General features: G+C 38.2%; 2 protein-coding genes across 3 annotated transcripts in view; one reads left to right on the forward strand and one right to left on the reverse strand.

Moving 5' to 3' along the window:
• LOC115221718 (transcription and mRNA export factor ENY2) overlaps positions 1–12,657 on the forward strand; it is a 23,062-nt gene extending 10,405 nt beyond the window's left edge. The window contains exons 2-6 of one of the 2 annotated variants that reach the window (XM_029791926.2): positions 4,881–4,961; positions 7,395–7,475; positions 8,525–8,595; positions 10,352–10,426; positions 12,251–12,657. In XM_029791926.2, coding sequence (XP_029647786.1) covers positions 4,881–4,961; positions 7,395–7,475; positions 8,525–8,595; positions 10,352–10,426; positions 12,251–12,333 — 391 coding nt within the window. In that variant the 3' untranslated portion in view covers positions 12,334–12,657. The remainder of the gene's footprint in view (positions 1–4,880; positions 4,962–7,394; positions 7,476–8,524; positions 8,596–10,351; positions 10,427–12,250) is intronic. The other variant, XM_029791927.2, reaches the window with a different exon arrangement.
• Positions 12,658–15,981: 3,324 nt separating this feature from the next.
• Positions 15,982–18,435, reverse strand: part of LOC115221755 (G patch domain-containing protein 1-like) — a 147,953-nt gene continuing 145,499 nt past the window's right edge. The window contains 1 exon segment of the mRNA XM_029791973.2: positions 15,982–16,202. The gene's annotated coding sequence lies outside the window, so the exon portion shown is untranslated.

The raw sequence follows: 18,435 nt of genomic DNA on the forward strand, positions 1-18,435 counted from the left end.
CATCTTTTTCTCTTAGCTTTATTGGGAAAATTCTATAGTTTGTAAGATATTTTGTCTGAAAATCCAAGCATTTCGGCAATTTTAACCAATCGATTACCTCCATTCAACTAAAATCATTTGCTGCGTCTAAAACTGAGACAACATCCTGTAACTAACCCTAAACCTCCCCCCTAACCCTAACTTTTTTTTCTTAATTGTTAAATTAATTTAATTCCATTGCTTTAGTTTTTTTACACGCATAACAATTAAATTAATTTAACAATTAATATAAAAAAATTTAGGGTTGGCGGGGGGGAGGTTGAGGGTTAGTGACAGGATGTTGTCTCAGTTTTAGATGCAGCAAATGATTTTAGCTCAATAGAGGGCATAGGATTGGTTAAAATTCGAAAAATTAAACTACGTTAAACAAACAAATTACAATTTTCTCAAGAAAGCCAAGAGAAAAAAATGTTTTATTTTGACACATTCTACCAGTATACGAAGTTTTAAAGTGTTTAGTTAACTAGAAATTGTCTGCCGTTCAAAAGGAAAAGATCCCCAAAGTCTAATGACTATAGCAAATAAAAGAATACACATACACACACACAGCTAATTGTGACATTACTGTTACAATTGGTTTCTCATTCTATGTTAAATTTATTCATATTCAATACTTGAAGGTGTGAAAACGCACACAGCCTTAATGTCACTGCATAATGATTTCTCATGGAATACTTTCGTTAAACTACTTGAGGATGGGAGCTGTGGGAAGCTGCAACACTCCGGCTGATGCTTCTTGACAAAGGCATTGACTCAAAACTCGACTGTCAGTTTAAGTCAGATGAATTTTCCTTGCTATTTCACAGCACTGTTATTCATTGCATCAGATCTTGTATTCTAAAGAAGTGGGAATTACATTATAACAAATTTATATTCATAGGTAGAGTGAAGTTAATTTATTGGTGGTAACTATACATTCAGGGGATTTGTACCCTCTACTACAGGCAAGTAAAGTATCAGTTAATGCTATACCTAAGAGCATTAACATGGTAATTATAATGATAGGAAGTACCCCTGAAATTAGAATATAGACTGCTTTGGGTCATTATTAAGTTAGAATTACTCTCCTGCACACTTAGCTTATTGACAGCAAATAACCCCACTTTACATGTCTGATGGAATTAAGTTCCTTTTAATCCTTTTCCTTGCTTTGTACTTGAAATAATAAAATTGTTGATTATGTTTAGAGATGTAATTGTGACAAGTGCCAACATTGGAGGTTTAATATTGTTGATATTAGGCTTTAAAGGATTATTTTATAGTAATTTTATAATCCTATTATGTGAATGATTATATGTTTATTTTATTATAATAATTATGAAGAGAGATAACTACTTTAAAATTTGATGGAATTATTTGAGATAATCAAATTAGAAATCACGTCTATTCAACTTTGCATTTCTTGACATAGATATATGAAGCTCTCTCTCTCTCACACACACACACCACTTTATTTTTTCTTGTGCTTACCTAATTTTATTGTTCTCAAAAAACCTGTTATATTCTTTCATTTACATATTTTACACACCATTGACCCTGAGGTTTGCCTAACCTATTTATTCTTTGCGATACTTTAGTGCAGTAGATATTTTCTAGGAGTTAATATATACATAAAAATTGAGCTAGGAAAGTCAGATTAAGTTTGAAATACACGGACTAGTTTGTCTGGGTTTCTTATTATAGGGTACTTATTTTTTTGTTTTTTGTTTTTTTCTTTAACAATATCTTTACAGCCTCATTCTTATGTTCAGTCTTGTCTGGATTGATCTTTTTTCTCTTTCTGTGTTCATTGATTTATTACTAAATACACTTGAATCGATTCAAACTATCTTAAAGTAAATGATTATGGGCCTTGAATTTATCATTATAATCATCACTATTATTAATATAAGTTGTACCAGTTAAAATTCAAGTTATCAATCTGGTTATATTAACCCTTTCGTTACCAACCTGGCTGAAACTGGCTCTGGCTCTGAGTACAAATGTCTGGTTTCCATAAGTTTTGAATTAAAATCTTCCACCGAACCTTAGTCACATTTTATGTTCCTAACACTAGCTTCATGATAACTAAGTTATTTTACTAAATTCTTTGTTATATTTAACCCTTTAGTATTCAGATTACTCTGTTAAATGTAATATTTTTTTACTCAAATTGTTTTGAATTAATCAAGCATTATCTTATAGCTTTGGGGTTTCAATGATGTGATTGTTTATTTTTAGAATGTCAATGTAGGTTAGGTGTGAGAGGTTAGATATCGCCAGTTTTAATATAAAACATATAGAATATTTGGGCCGGATATGGCTGGTTTAAACACTAAAGGTTTGAAGTAATTGAAAGAAACAGAGCATTTCAAAATAAATACAGTAACAAAAGGGTTAAGCAGTTAAGTCACTTTTTGATCATTTCCTGGTTGCTGACTTTGGCCATGCTGGGGCACCGCCAAGAACTGTAGTTGAACGAATTGAACCCAGTACTTATTTAAAAGTTTTTTTTAAAGTCTAGTACTTACTAGCTTGTAGCACATTTTGACAGTTATGTCTTTCTCCTGTTCCCTTTAGACATTTGTCTCTAGGTTTTTATGCTATATCATTATAACCTTTTTGTATTTAGCTGGCAACATTTTCCAAGCTTTTTATTGCAATGAAGCTCACTGAAGCATATAATGAATGTACACTTGGGCCAAAGATTTTTCAACTTGAGTGACATCAGTTTGTGTCTAGTGATGCTGAAAAATTGTCAGATTCTCAACAGTTAATCCATAAGTTTAGAAGATTAATGCAATAAAATCATTCTCATACTGTGCCAAGAAAGATTAACTCAACATACTTTTATATTAGTATAAAGACATCAGTATCATGAGGCAGCATAATTGAAAAGTAAAGGTTGAAAACATAGGAGGTTACTCTTGAGTATAGAAGGATGCATCATATGCTGTATTACTGTTATCCTGTTATAATTATCAAACGAAATTAGAGTGAATTCTTGCAGAACTACACCACAGATTTTTGTGTACAGTAGTAAAGATCTTTTCAACTTATGGTAATGTCTTTAGAACCTCATTAAGACATTAATTTTTGAAACCACATATATTTTGAAGTTATTTAATCCATCTATGAAGGTGGTGTTAAGGCCTCTATATTCTCTCTCTCTCCAAAGAAGACCAAGTGCCTGGCATGTTAGATTTTTCACTCATCCTCAACATTTCAATGTGCTTTACTTTTCTTTTGTGAACTTTTGTGGATTAACTTTCACCAACACAGACTACCGCAAGTTGCCTTGGATTCTGGATCCTACCCTTTTATTACAATATAACCTGCAACCTCTTTTCACTATGCCTAACTTAAAAACTTATACATACAGAGTATACACTATGAACACAGAAGGTATCTACTTTCCCTTTTTCCAGCCTGCTGTCACTCAACCTACATCTTTTCGCTGGCATCTTCACTGAAAGATGATTTGGTTGTCACATACACTTCATCAGCTTGTGCCTCCATCATCATCGTGTCATTCTACCCCATTTTGGACTCAGTTTTACCCTTCTAGCTCCTTACCAGAGACCTTGCCTTCTCCTTAATGTACTGGATATGTCCTTATTAGTTTTTTTACAGCGACTCATCTGTGACTCACAACATCCACTCTTGCTCCTTTCCTCTTGTTCTAATCAGATGCTTAACTTAGGGTAGTGCAAATTATTTTGGTCTTTGAAAGGGATGATGCTGGCTCAACATCCCTCCTCCGGGGCTCACCACACTTTGTCAGTTCTCTTACTGGTGTGACATTGTCAAGAAGGCAGAGCAGCAGTGGTTTTTTCACATTGATCTCTACAGAGACAATGTCCTCTGTCAACTTAGTGACTACCAGTTTTATCAAAAACTTCCAAGAAATAGTATCCTTGCAAACACAATGCTAATCTCTACTATGGCTCACCAGTTCAACTCCTTTGCATTACATCCTGCTACCCCACACTCCCACTATGTACTTCTTCCCAAAAGTTGACAAGTCCAACACTCCCGACCAGCCATGCAGTTGGTTAGCAGGCTACTTACCACACAGCCACTCTGGGCCTATATACACATATTTCTAAAAGAACAAATGCCTGAAATGCTGGTTGCTTTTTTTTTCTTGTACAAACTTTTATGACATAACTTTTGCTGATGCAGTTTCCTCAAATTCCAGATCTTTCCTTAATGCATTTAATCAGTTAGTTGGTACTTATGGCTTTAAGAAACAAAATTATATTATGTAACAGCATGGCCCAGGCCCATATACACTCTAAGGTGAATTCTTTTTTTCATGATTAACTTTGGCTTTGTTTAAGTTTTATCTGCCTAAGATTGGAATAAATAACTGCCGATAATTTACTGGTCTTTATTCAGTAGATTGTTACCATACCTTTAATAATTATTGGTCTACTCTAAAAGGACTTATCAGCAGTGGATGGTGGAATCAGTAAAAAGCTAAACAAAATTCTGTGTGGCATTTAGCTATTGCGCCTTGTGTTCTGAGTTCAAATCCTGCCGAAGTCCTCTTTACTTTTCATTTTTACCTTGACTGATAGATACCTGTTATACATTGAAATTGCATTGAAAAAAATACCAGTTATCCATTGAAGCTGATTTAATAAACCATGCCCCACTTCTGCCAAAAAAATATGCGGTGAAAATAATGATTATTAGGCACAGGCATGGTCGTGTGGTAAGAGACCTACTACCCAACCATATGGTTCTGGGTTTCAGTCTCACTGCATAGCACCTTGGGCAAGTGTCTTCCACTAAAGCCTCAGGCTGACCAAAGCTTTGCGAGTTGATTTGGTAAATTGAAACTTTTCGTTTTGTAGAAATCCTGAAAGGAAAACCAAAGATGCTCAGCTTCGAGCTGCAATGAACCAGCAACTGAAAGACAGTGGTGAAAGAGAAAAGTGAGTAATTATAGCAAATCCTTTTACTAGTGTCATTCATTTAATGGTGGCCATGCTGGAGCATTAATGTAAATGTTTTAATTATTAACCAGTTTAATAGTAGAATTGGCTTAATAATGAACTAGAGCAGTCAATATTGGAAACACTGTGAGAAGGAGTGTGGAATAGGAGTGAGTTTCTAGTAAGTTGCATACGCTGTCGAAATTGGACTCTTAGTTGAAGCAACATGACAAAGGACTGAGATACCTGGCACCTTGCTGTATGTGGAAGCACATGGCCTAGTGGTTAGAGCAGCGGACTCGCGGTCGAGGGATTGCGGATTCGAATCTCAGACCGGGTGATGTGTGTGTTTATGAGCGAAACACCTAAGCTCCACGAGGCTCCAGCAGTAGGTAATGGCGAACTTCTGCTGACTCTTTCACCACAACTTTCTCTCACCCGTTCCTCCTGCATCTTGCAGTTCACCTGCGATGGACCAGCGTCCCGTCCAGGTGGGGAACCTATACGCCAAGGAAACCAGGAAACCGGCCCTTATGAGCCAGGCATGGCTCAAGAAGGAGCAAACAACACCTTGCTGTGCTCATGAAGACCCATAATCCACAGCAGATGTGTCAAGGCTGCTCCCCCTGGTGAAGAAGACTGGCCTGCAAGATTCCTGCACCAGTGCCATGTAAAAAGCACACATGTCAGTACCATGTAATAGTGCTCATACAGTACCACGATAACTGCACTCAGCAGATTGTGTAAAGTGGTTGGCATTAGGAAGGGTATCCAGCCATAGAAACCAATCCAAACCAGACTGGAACTTGATGCAGCTCTTGGGCTTGCCAGCTCGGGTTAAACCAATAAGAACTGGGGTCAATCTGTTCAACTAAAACCTTTCAAGGCAGAGCCTCAGTATGGCTGCAGTCCAATGAATGAAACAAGTAAAAGATAAAAAGAAATGAGTTTTAGATGATTTGATCATTCAAGTTTGCAACACTCAGCTGTCAGTAGTTCTATATAATTCATAATTATTTCATATTCTTGCAGTACCCACTGGTATTCAGATTATTCTGTTAAATGTAATGCTTATTTATTCAATTGTTTTGAATTAATCAAGCATTATCTCATAGATTTGAGACTTTTGTGATGTGATTGCTTATTTTTAGAATGTTATTGTTGGGTAAATGTGATAGACCAGCTCTAGCTGGTTTGAACATAAAACAGGTAGAATATTTGGGCCAGAAATGGCCTGTTTAAATGCTAAAGGGTTAAAATGTGGAGAAGCACTTCCTTGAAGTCAATTACGTTAATCCTCCATTGAAGAACGCCTCTGACTAGATGTCAGGCAACTTTATTAATTACATAATAATTATCATTCATCTTCATTATTATTTAACAACCTTTTTTTCATACTGCTATGTGTTGGATGGTTTGAAATGAATAGACAGGCCACTCTGCAGGGTGGTTGGTTTTAGGAAGAACATCCATCTGTAAAAACTGTACCAAAACAGATACAGAAGTTTGGTGCAGTCTTCTACCTGGCCAGCTCCTGTCAAACCATCCAACCCATTGAACAATGATGATGAGACAAGCCAGAGGGCTGTGCCAAACTCCAGTGTCTGCTTTGGCATGGTTTCTACAGCTGGATGCCATTCCTAATACCAACCACTTCACAAAGTGAGTGTGTAGAGGGTGTTTTTTTTTTCTTTTTTATGGCACTAGCACTAGTGAGATCACCAAGTACTTGCAAGACAAAACTCCCTCAACTAAGTGGGGTACAGTATTGAGGAATAAGAAAGCTAGATGGAGGGACAGGGGCCGATGTCTTGCAGAAGTGGTGCATACATGTCTTGCCCATCTGAAAAGAGAGAGAGAGAGAGATGCAAGGTCAAGGTACAAGGTGAATATCATCATCATCATCATCATAATTTAACATCCGTTTCTTATGCTGGCATGGGTTGGGCTGTTTGGCCAGAGCTGGCAAGTTGGAGAGCTGAACTAGGTTCCACTCTGATTTAGCATGGTTTCTATGGTTGGATACCCTTCCTAATGCCAACCACTTTACAGGATGAGCTGGGTGTCTTTTATGTATCACTAGTACAGATTTCTTTTGTGTTACCAGAACAAGTGCCTTTTACATATCACCAGCACTAACCATGACAGGCTGCTACACAATTTCCATCTAACAAGTTCACTCACAAGGCAGTGGTTGACCCAAGTCTATAGTAGAAGACACATGTCCAAGGTGCCACATGCTTGCAAAATAAGCTTAACCACACAACAATCTAAATATGTCACTAAAATGGATGAAAATGTTTTACTTTTAAATTACACAACTTTAAATTGAATTGCTTTAATTCATTATGATTTTCGTAATCTTAAAATACTTTTTTGTGTTTTGTGGGGTTTTCTTTGTTTTGTTTATTTATTGTCTAATTTGTCTTGAAGAAATCCTGAAAGGAAAGCCAAAGATGCTCAGCTTCGAGCTGTAATAAACCAGCAACTGATGGAGAGTGGTGAAAGAGAAAGGTAATTATGGCAAACTCTTTTACTGGTTTCATTCATTTAATGGTGGCCATGCTGGAGCATTAATGTAAATGTTTTAATTATTAACCAGTTTAATAGTAGAATTGGCTTAATAATGAACTAGAGCAGTCAATATTGGAAACACTGTGAGAAGGAGTGTGGAATAGGAGTGAGTTTCTAGTAAGTTGCATACACTATCGAAATTGGACTCTTAGTTGAAGCAACATGACAAAGGACTGAGATACCTGGCACCTTGCTGCACTCAAGAAGAACTATGCTTCCCCTGGCGAAGGGGATTGACCTGAAAGACTCCTGCACCGGTGTCATGTAAAAAACACTGATGCTAGTGCTATGTAATAGTGCTCATGTAGTGCCACATTAACTGCACTCAGCACACTCTGTAAAGTGGTTGGCATTAGGAAGGGTATCCAGCCATAGAAACCAAGCCAAACCAGACTGGAACCTGGTGCAGCTCTTGGGCTTGCCAGCTCGGGTTAAACCAATAAGAACTGGGGTCAATCTGTTCAACTAAAACCCTTCAAGGCAGAGCCTCAGTATGGCTGCAGTCCAATGAATGAAACAAGTAAAAGATAAAAAGAAACGAGTTTTAAATGATTTGACCATTCAAACTATTTTTATAAATTCATTCAAGTTTGCAACCCTCAGCTGTCAGTAGTTCTATATAATTCATAATTATTTCATATTCTTGCAGTACCCACTGGTATTCAGATTATTCTGTTAAACGTAATGCTTATTTATTCAATTGTTTTTTTTTTATGGCACCAGCACTAGCGAGTTTAGAAGATGAGTTGTTGGGGGAAGGTTTGACAGAACCTCACTGATGAGCTGGATTGGTCTTCCCGAGAACAGCATATCATCAGTCATCTTGGACCCCTTTCATCTCCTCCAAGTGGCTCATCATCATTGTCAAAACAGATATTATAATTGTTTCAATAAGTGTGATTAATAGTCAGTCACTTGACTTTTCCTAATCAAATACATTCATTGAAGGTAATTTAATTTTGGTATCTCTTCTTTCTTAATAATTTCAGGTTAAAGGAGTTATTAAGAACTCGATTAATTGAATGTGGATGGAGGGACCAACTGAAAGCACATTGCAAAGGCTAGTATTACAGTGTAAATAATTACTTTTCATTCTTTCATGTTCATCTCCATTTCAGTGTTATAGATTGGTCGAGTCTTTAAGGCCTCAAATAAATGCCTTGTGGTATTTTATTTTAACTCTTTGTATTCTGAATTCAGATCCCTCCAAGATCAACATCGTCTCTTGTCTAAACAGGTTCAATAGTATAAAGTACCAGAGGGCAGATGGGGAAACGTTCCTCCCTTTCTTACACAGAATCAGCTGCACTGCAATGCGAGGAATGAAGGGCCGTTCATAGCAGCCCTTTCCTCCAAGACAACCACTTCCACTTTATCTCAGAGTAAGAGTGTGGTCTCTCTGAGACTTTAGTAGAGTATGGCATATAATGGTGATGTGCTGCTATAATTTATTGCATGTGACACGTAAAAAGCACCCACTACACTCACGGAGTGGTTGGCGTTAGGAAGGGCATCCAGCTGTAGAAACACTGCCAGATCAGACTGGGCCTGGCGCAGCCTACTGGCTCCCCAGACCCCAGTTGAACTATCCAACCCATGCTAGCATGGAAAACGGACGTTAAACGATGATGATGATGATCTGTGTGCTCAGAACTGCACAGAGACACATATTTGCACATGCGTTTAAAGTTGATAATTCACTCTGTTGCTGCTCTTGAGCGTCATTCAAATACTGCAGGTGACTAATTCAACTAAACTCCTTACTCAAAATGTTTGGCCTTGTTATTATGCAAGGAGGTAAGTTGGCTGGATTGTAGGAGCTTAGGATATTCAGTTATGGATCTTCTAAATTCAAACCCCACCTAGGTCAACTTAGCCTATCATTCCTTTTTTGTGGATTGATGAAATATAATAACAATCAATACAGGAGTTGATGTAATTGACTAAACCCCTCCTACCAAAATTGATGGTCTTATGCCTAAATTAGAAACAATTAAAGGTGGCAAGCTGGCAGAATGATTAGCATGCCAGACAAAAGGCTTAATGGTATTTTTTCTATATCTTAACATTCTGAATTCAAATGCCACCAAGGTCAACTTTGCCTTTCGTTCTTTCGGAGTCTATAAAATAAGTTCCAGTTGGGCACTGGAGTCAATATAATCGACTTACCCTCTCCCACCAAAATTGATGGCCATGTGCCTAAATTAAAAACAATTACTGTCACTCAGTTGTTAGAGAATCGGGCTCACAATCATGAAGTAGTGAGTTCAATTTGCGAACCAGGCTGTATAGTTGAGCAAGACACTTTATTTCACATTGCTCCAGTTCAATCTGTTGTAGAAATGAGTTGCGATGTCAATGGTGCCAAGCTGTATCAGCCTGTGCCTTTCCCTTGGGTAACATCAGTGGCGTGGTGAGAGGAGGCTGGTATGCATGGGCGACTGCTGGTCTTCCATAGACCATCTTGCTCAGATTTGTGCCTCGGAGGGAAACTTTCTAGGTGCAATCCCGTGGTCATTCATGACCAAAGGAAGTTTAACCCTTTACTATCATTATTATTATAATTATCATTAGTTAGCAGAAATGCTAGAGTGCTAGGCAAAGGATGTTTTAATATTTGATTGTGATCCTCTGTGTTATACTTCAACTATAACTTTCAATCATATCAGTACAATAAAATAAAATATCAGCTATACATTAATGTTGATTCAATTGATAAAACTCTTCTGTCATACATTTGAGACTACATTACAATGTCAGAAATCAATGTTATATTGCAATTTATATCCTTATTTGTTTGTGTTCTTGTTTTTCAGACATAGTGAAGAAAAAAGGACTTGAATGTGTAACGGTTGATGATTTGGTCACACAGATAACACCAACTGGTCGAGGTATGTTTGTGTCTCTTCTGCTGCATCATAGTCATTCAGGAATGGCTGTGTGGTAAGTAGCTTGCCTACCAACCACATGGTTCCGGGTTCAGTCCCACTGCGTGGCACCTTGGGCAAGTGTCTTCTACTATAGCCTCAGGCCGACCAAAGCCTTGTGAGTGGATTTGGTAGACGGAAACTGAAAGAAGCCCGTTGTATATATGTATGTATATATATATGTATGCGTGTGTGTCTGTGTCTGTCCCCCTAGCATTGCTTGACAACCGATGCTGGTGTGTTTATGTCCCCGTCACTTAGCGGTTCGGCAAAAAGAGACCGATAGAATAAGTACTGGGCTTACAAAGAATAAGTCTTGGGGTCGAGTTGCTTGACTAAAGGCGGTGCTCCAGCATGGCCACAGTCAAATGACTGAAACAAGTAAAAGAGTAAAAAAAAAGAGAGTAAGTGTTCCAGGGGACATATAGAAAAGGGAGGATAAGCTGACATTTGGAGAATCTAGTGGAATTTGTAAAAAAGAACTGGATGTGTAATCTTAGTGTGTGTAAACAACAGAACACAAGCTGAGAGAAAAATTGACTAGAAGAGAAACCATCTGATATGGGCATACAATGTGTGTGGAAGATACCACTTGTATAAAGAGGTGCTGGAAGAAGGAAATTTAGGAAGGCATGAGACAAAGTTAGGGTAACTGATTTTAAGATGCTGAACCTCACAAAGGAGACAAAGAATCATGACAAGTGAGGACACACAATGCTATAGAAAATTGCCCAACAATATAAGTATGGCAAAACAGTCATAAAATAATGGTAGGTTGAGATACATTGTATATTCTACTATGTATCTCTTGCTCATTATATTCCTGTTGAGTCTCCGTCTACTACACCCTTTGTTACTCTCTCATCTAGCACTCATTGTCTGTCCTATTAATGTAAAACTCTATCTGTGTAACATCCATTTTTCCATATTTGCATGGGTTGGATGAAGTTTGAGGCAAATTTTCTACAGCCGGATGCCCTTCCTGTTACCAATCCTCACCTGTTTCCAAGCAAGGTAATATTTCTCCACCGCCAAACGTGTTCATGTGAAATATTGGAGATGAATGAAAGTGCTTGTATGACAATGACAGTCATTTACAACTGTCACACAATGCCAAGAAAAGGAGACAAACACACACAACTGGCTTCTTTCAATTTCCTGTCTATCAGATCCACTCACAAGGATTTGGTCTGCCTGGTGCTATAATAGAAGACACTTGCCCAACGTGCCACGCAGTGGGACTGAACCTGGAACCATGTGGTTGGTTAGCAGACTTCTTCACCACACAGCCATGTCTTGCACCTCATTTGATCTGTCCATATTCAATCTTTCTACCATAAGTCATTATCAATCCCATGTCTCGATGCCTGTTTAGTGAGGAATATGACAACAAATCTGTCCATACACTGACCAGTACCATAACCCTTCTCTGCTGCAGGTCATCATACTCTCTCTCTCCGAGTGACTCTTTATTACCATGTACCATCATCCATCTCTGATAGTTATTAGCTCTCGCCGTCTCTGTCTCTTGCAATCCCATCACCCACTACATACACTATAAAGTGGCAGCATGTGTTAGGAAGGGCATCCAGCTATGGAAAACATCAAAATAATGGAACCTGTGTGCAAGACATAACCTTCTGAGTCATTTAAGATGTCAGTAACTCTAAATAAGAGCTGACTTGGATCATGATGGTCTGTCTGTCCAAGCCATCTCTGTATAGAAAATTGAACATAAAATGATGACAGTATACTGATAAATATTTTTTCCTTTTTTTTTTACTTCAGCTCTTGTTCCTGATGATGTTAAACGAGAACTCCTTCAACGAATTCGAACATTCCTTTCACAACAAACCCCTAATATGTGGTAATGATACTAAATTCCATGGCATACTGAACGATGTCGTTTTCAGCAAAATGATGACAAAAGAAACGATACAAAACCAATTGGTGACAGCAATAAAAATGCCCATATTTTTTAGAAACAGATCTAAATACCATTTTTTTTTTTTCTTCTTTCTCCCTGCTCAGTTTTTCTTATGTTGTATTGTCATTCATTTCCCTTTGCAGCCTCAACAGTATTCTTTCATCTTCTCATAGTTCTATACTGCAAGGACTTTCCATTATATTGAAGAGAGTAATTTACTTTGACCCTGTATATGTATTATAATTAATAAAATCTTTGTGGACTGCATTATTTTTGTTTAGAAATGTTTTTCCTTTTCTTTGTGTCGTTAGTTAGACAGAAAAGCAGTGACTTCTGATCTTGACCAGGTAGCTACAAGACTAAAACATAGCGAGACACACACATTGTGTGTTTTCCATCACAACTAATAACATATTTCACAATTGAGAAGAAACAGGTTAGTAAATATGTTTTCATAGCAGATGCCCTTCTTACCAATAACCCTTACCTGTTTTTCAAGTAATGAATCTCTTATTTCACATACCTTTGAAGATACAAAGCAAGTTGCTGATGTATTAGAATTAGTAACACTGGTAGTGCACAAATATAAACAAACACACATTCACATACATGACACTTCTTTTAGTTTCTGTCCACCAAAGTCACTCACAAGTCTATAGTTTACCTGGGACTATAGCAGAAGATATGTGCCATGCAGTAGGAACAACCCTGAAACCACGAACTTTTTAACTATATGTATTCAGCTTGGTATGTGTAGGATGGAGTAGCTGAAGTGAACAGGTACTTTATGATAGAATATCTGGTACCCTACTTGCGCATGATTATGGTTCTAATGGTTCTATTGGAGGGGCAAAAGGGTAAAGGCTCCCTTTGGTCATGAATGACCATGGGATTACACCTAGAAAGTTCCCCGCCCCAAGGCACATGTCCAAGCAGTTGCCCATGCCTACCAGAATCCCATCTCCACACCACTGATGTTATCAAAAGAAAAGCAAAGGCTGATACAGCTTGGCACCAGTGATGTTGCAACTCATTTCTACTCCTGAGTAAACTGGAGCAACATGAAATAAAGTGTCTTGCTCAAGAACACAGCCCAGTCTGGGAATCAAATTCATGATTTCATGATTGTGAGCTTGACACTAACTGCTGAGCCATGCACCCTCAGGGTTTAGGTGTAGGCTTAATTGAATTGTACCAATATTTATGACGTTTTATTTTTTTTAGATTCCTATTAGAAATTGAACACAGAATGCCAAACTTTAAGACCTTGCTGTATTTACATTGTCATTGCCTGGAGGAGCTCTTTAGCAGTGGTTCTCAACTTTTTTGTGTCTATAAATCCCCTTTGATTCCTCTTTTACTCTGGAGGGGTGACCTTCATAGCCATTCAATGTCTAAAAACTACTTAATTATTCTGTGTATTGTAGAAACATGACCAATTTATTACACATAAGTTTTAACGAAATCTTATATGGACTCCTGTTGAGAACCACTTCTCTATAACAAAGTAGATAAACTGATTCATATGCAACCATAATTGATAGACAGCTTGTGGAAATATACTTGGGTTCTTAAGTAAGAAATATTTGCAAACTTTATGATAATTTACCAGATATAAACTGTTAGTGAGTCTCTTCATTGAAGTATAACTTCAATGTTCATAGAGAGAGAAAATATTTAAGAATCTGAACACGTGCGTGTAAAGTGTATTCTTGTTTCACAGCTGTCTAGTGTCTGAAAATTTTTCTATGTATTTCTCTTAAGCACCTTTAGCCTTTCTCACTCTAAATTTGCTTTCTAATTGAAGTACAAAACCACAAATTTGAAGGGAAAGAACAGATATTTACATCAACATGCACATACTACACTGGTATTTCATTTTATAGGCACTCTTTTGTGTAAGGATGAAAGGGGAAACCAGTCGCTGAACGGATTTGAATCCTGAGAATAAGAAGGGACGATACTGAATACTTCAAAGCATTGTTACTCTACTGTTTCTGGCATTGGTTGCCATAATAATAATTTCTGACATCATCATCATTTAACGTCTGTTTTCCATACTGGCATGGGTTGGGCTGTTTGACAGGAGCTGTCAAACTGGAGGGCCACAGTAGGCTTCAGTTTTCTGTCTTAGCTGTTTTCTATGGCTAATGCCCTTTCTAACATGAACCACTTTTCAGAATGCAATGGGTTCTTTTTTATGTGGCACCAGCATGAAAGATACAAATTAAATTATTTGGGAGAAGGTGTCAGTTGATTAAATCAACCCTAGTAGTTAACTGGTACTTTATCAACCCCAGAAGAATGAAAGGCAATGTTGACCATGATAGACTTTGAACTTGGAATGTAAAGAGCCAGAATAAATACTGCAAGGCATTTTCATCAACAATAATGATTCTACTGTGGAGGCACATGGCCTAGTGGTTAGAGCAGCGGTCGAGGGATCGCAGGTTCGAATCTCAGACCGGGCAATGTGTGTGTTTATGAGCAAAACACCTAAGCTCCACGCAGCTCTGGCAGAAGGTAATGGTGAAACTTCTGACTCTTTCACCACAACTTTCTTTCACTCTTTCCTCCTGCATCTTGCAGCTCACCTACGACGGACCGGCGTCCCGTCCAGGTGGGGAACCTATACGCCAAGGAAACTGGGAAACTGGCCCTATGAGCCAGGCGTGGCTTGAGAAGGAACAAACAATAGTGATTCTACTAATTCACCACCTCAATGATAAAAACAAACAAACATTTACCGAGATATTTACAATTTATTGTTTGGATATTGACAAACAAAACATCCAATCAATGAATTCTGTTCCTAAATGCTCATATTGCAGTTGCCAACAGTTACTTCTGCTGCAGATGGGTTTGTCATGAAATAAGCACCTAGCTTCAAGAGAACTGTTTCGTTGCAGGAGGTTTCATTAAAAAAAAGAAAACAGAATTCAGGTGAACATCACAGGAAAAGCAGCATCTAAAATAAATAAAAGATAAAATAAGATATCAGTTCTGTTGCAACTGGCCAAGATAAATGATGTCAGTAAAAAGGTTAACAATTCAAATCAGAGCTCTTAATTCACAAAACCTTTCAGCCTTGACTTCAACTCATTAATTTATAACAGCACTGGCTCTAACTCCTCCATATGTACTTTGACTAATCATATATTTCTTAATGTTAACTGAAAGCATGCAACATACATGGACAGTATGAATCACCGGGCTACTTTTTAGCACTCTAATTATAATGATTCTACTGTGTAGGCACATGGCCTAGTGGTTAGAGCAGCGGTCGAGGGATCGCAGGTTCGAATCTCAGACCGGGCAATGTGTGTGTTATGAGCAAAACACCTAAGCTCCACGCAGCTCTGGCAGAAGGTAATGGTGAAACTTCTGACTCTTTCACCACAACTTTCTTTCACTCTTTCCTCTGCATCTTGCAGCTCACCTACGACGGACCGGCGTCCCGTCCAGGTGGGGAACCTATACGCCAAGGAAACTGGGAAACTGGCCCTATGAGCCAGGCGTGGCTTGAGAAGGAACAAACAATAGTGATTCTACTAATTCACCACCTCAATGATAAAAACAAACAAACATTTACCGAGATATTTACAATTTATTGTTTGGATATTGACAAACAAAACATCCAATCAATGAATTCTGTTCCTAAATGCTCATATTGCAGTTGCCAACAGTTACTTCTGCTGCAGATGGGTTTGTCATGAAATAAGCACCTAGCTTCAAGAGAACTGTTTCGTTGCAGGAGGTTTCATTAAAAAAAAGAAAACAGAATTCAGGTGAACATCACAGGAAAAGCAGCATCTAAAATAAATAAAAGATAAAATAAGATATCAGTTCTGTTGCAACTGGCCAAGATAAATGATGTCAGTAAAAAGGTTAACAATTCAAATCAGAGCTCTTAATTCACAAAACCTTTCAGCCTTGACTTCAACTCATTAATTTATAACAGCACTGGCTCTAACTCCTCCATATGTACTTTGACTAATCATATATTTCTTAATGTTAACTGAAAGCATGCAACATACATGGACAGTATGAATCACCGGGCTACTTTTTAGCACTCTAATTATAATGATTCTACTGTGTAGGCACATGGCCTAGTGGTTAGAGCAGCGGTCGAGGGATCGCAGGTTCGAATCTCAGACCGGGCAATGTGTGTGTTTATGAGCAAAACACCTAAGCTCCACGCAGCTCTGGCAGAAGGTAATGGTGAAACTTCTGACTCTTTCACCACAACTTTCTTTCACTCTTTCCTCCTGCATCTTGCAGCTCACCTACGACGGACATTATTAGGGGACAAGATGAAAGAACCTCCCCTGATATTTCAGGCCTTGTGCCCATAGCAGAAAATCTTCAAAGCGACAGTCAAACCAATTCTACTATATGGCTCAGAAACCAGGCGGTTGGATGGAACTTACACTCGCCTCCTTATGAGAGCTCAAAATCTCTCGTGGAAGCGCCATCCAACCAAAATACAAATATATGGGAAACTACCACCTGTATCATCTCTCGTGAAAGGTAGGAGAGTCCAGTTTGCTGGACATTGTTGTAGAACTGAAAACGAGGCAATTTCTACTCTTCTCCTCTGGAAGCCATCTACTCGCGATACCAGAGGGCACACACTCTCCTACCCTGATGTAATCTGGGATACAGGCATCCAGCAACAGGACCTCCGTAATGCTATGATGGACCGTGAAGTCTGGTGTAGCATAGTAAATTCCATTGTCTCAACCACGGTCGAATGATGATGATAGCAGAAAAGATTATTATTATTATTGAGTGAGAGAGCACCAGATGCCATCAAAGTGACACCGGGGTAGAAATGTACATCATCATCATTATTTAACGTACGCTGACGATGATGCTGTACATTTCTACCCCGGTGTCACTTTGATGGCATCTGGTGCTCTCTCACTCAATAATAATAATAATCTTTTCTGCTATACCCATCATGACTACCTGTCTGATAACAGTAACCATAAAAGAAAATTTACAAACATCTTTGTTTACCATTTCAGAAATCTAAATTACATTTGAAGCTAAAATTAAAAGACTGAATCCTTTAATGACCATTTAAAAAAATAAAAAATTACTTTAGATAAATAACTTACCTTTTGCAAGATTAAAGTATTGTTTGAATATAAAATTTAAGTGAATATAACATTGAGAGATTACATTGAGTGAAATAGAAATTATATTGTAAATAATTGTAACGTTTATTCCTACAACACGTTTGAGAAAAACGTATCTATTAGAAAAGAAGCTAAAAAAATCTAAATCCAAAATTTATAAACATTTTGTTCTCAGAAACAGAATTCCTGTTGCCAAATTCTCTTTGAGAAACACCTTTAAATCTGATTTGATTGTTTTTCAGTGCAGAAACAGTCAAATTAGTATCTGTGAAATTGGAAATTTTAATACATCATCATCGTTTAGCGTCCGTTTTCCATGCTAGCATGGGTTGGACGGTTTAACTGGGGTCTGTGAAGCCGGAAGGCTTCATCAGGCCTAGTCAGATCTGGCAGTGTTTCTACGGCTGGATGCCCTTCCTAATGCCAACCACTCCGTGAGTGTAGTGGGTGCATTTTACGTGCCACCCGCACAGGTGCCAGACAGAGCTGGCAAACGGCCACGAACAGATGGTGCTTTTTATGTGCCCCCAGTACGGGGGCCAGGCGAGGCTGGCAACGGACACGAACGGATGGTGCTTTTTACATGCCAACGGCACGAGGCCAGTCAGGGCGGCGCTGGCAACGGTCACGAATGGATGGTTCTCTTACATGCCACCAGCACTGGTAACACATCTGCAATTTCCATTGATCAATTTCGATTCTGATCCTCACTTGCCTCAACAGGTCTTCACAAGTAGAGTTATTAGAATTTTATTTTTGAGCTGATACATTTTTATCCATTCCAACTCCACAGCTAAGATACTTTACCATACATGCAGTCCACATGAAAGGCACTTATGCCACATAGTAGATGCCTGTGACACATGAAAGGCACCTGTGCCACATAGTAGACACCTGTGCTG

This window comes from Octopus sinensis, linkage group LG18, assembly GCF_006345805.1.
Source record: "Octopus sinensis linkage group LG18, ASM634580v1, whole genome shotgun sequence".
Taxonomy (NCBI): Eukaryota; Metazoa; Mollusca; class Cephalopoda; order Octopoda; family Octopodidae; genus Octopus; species Octopus sinensis.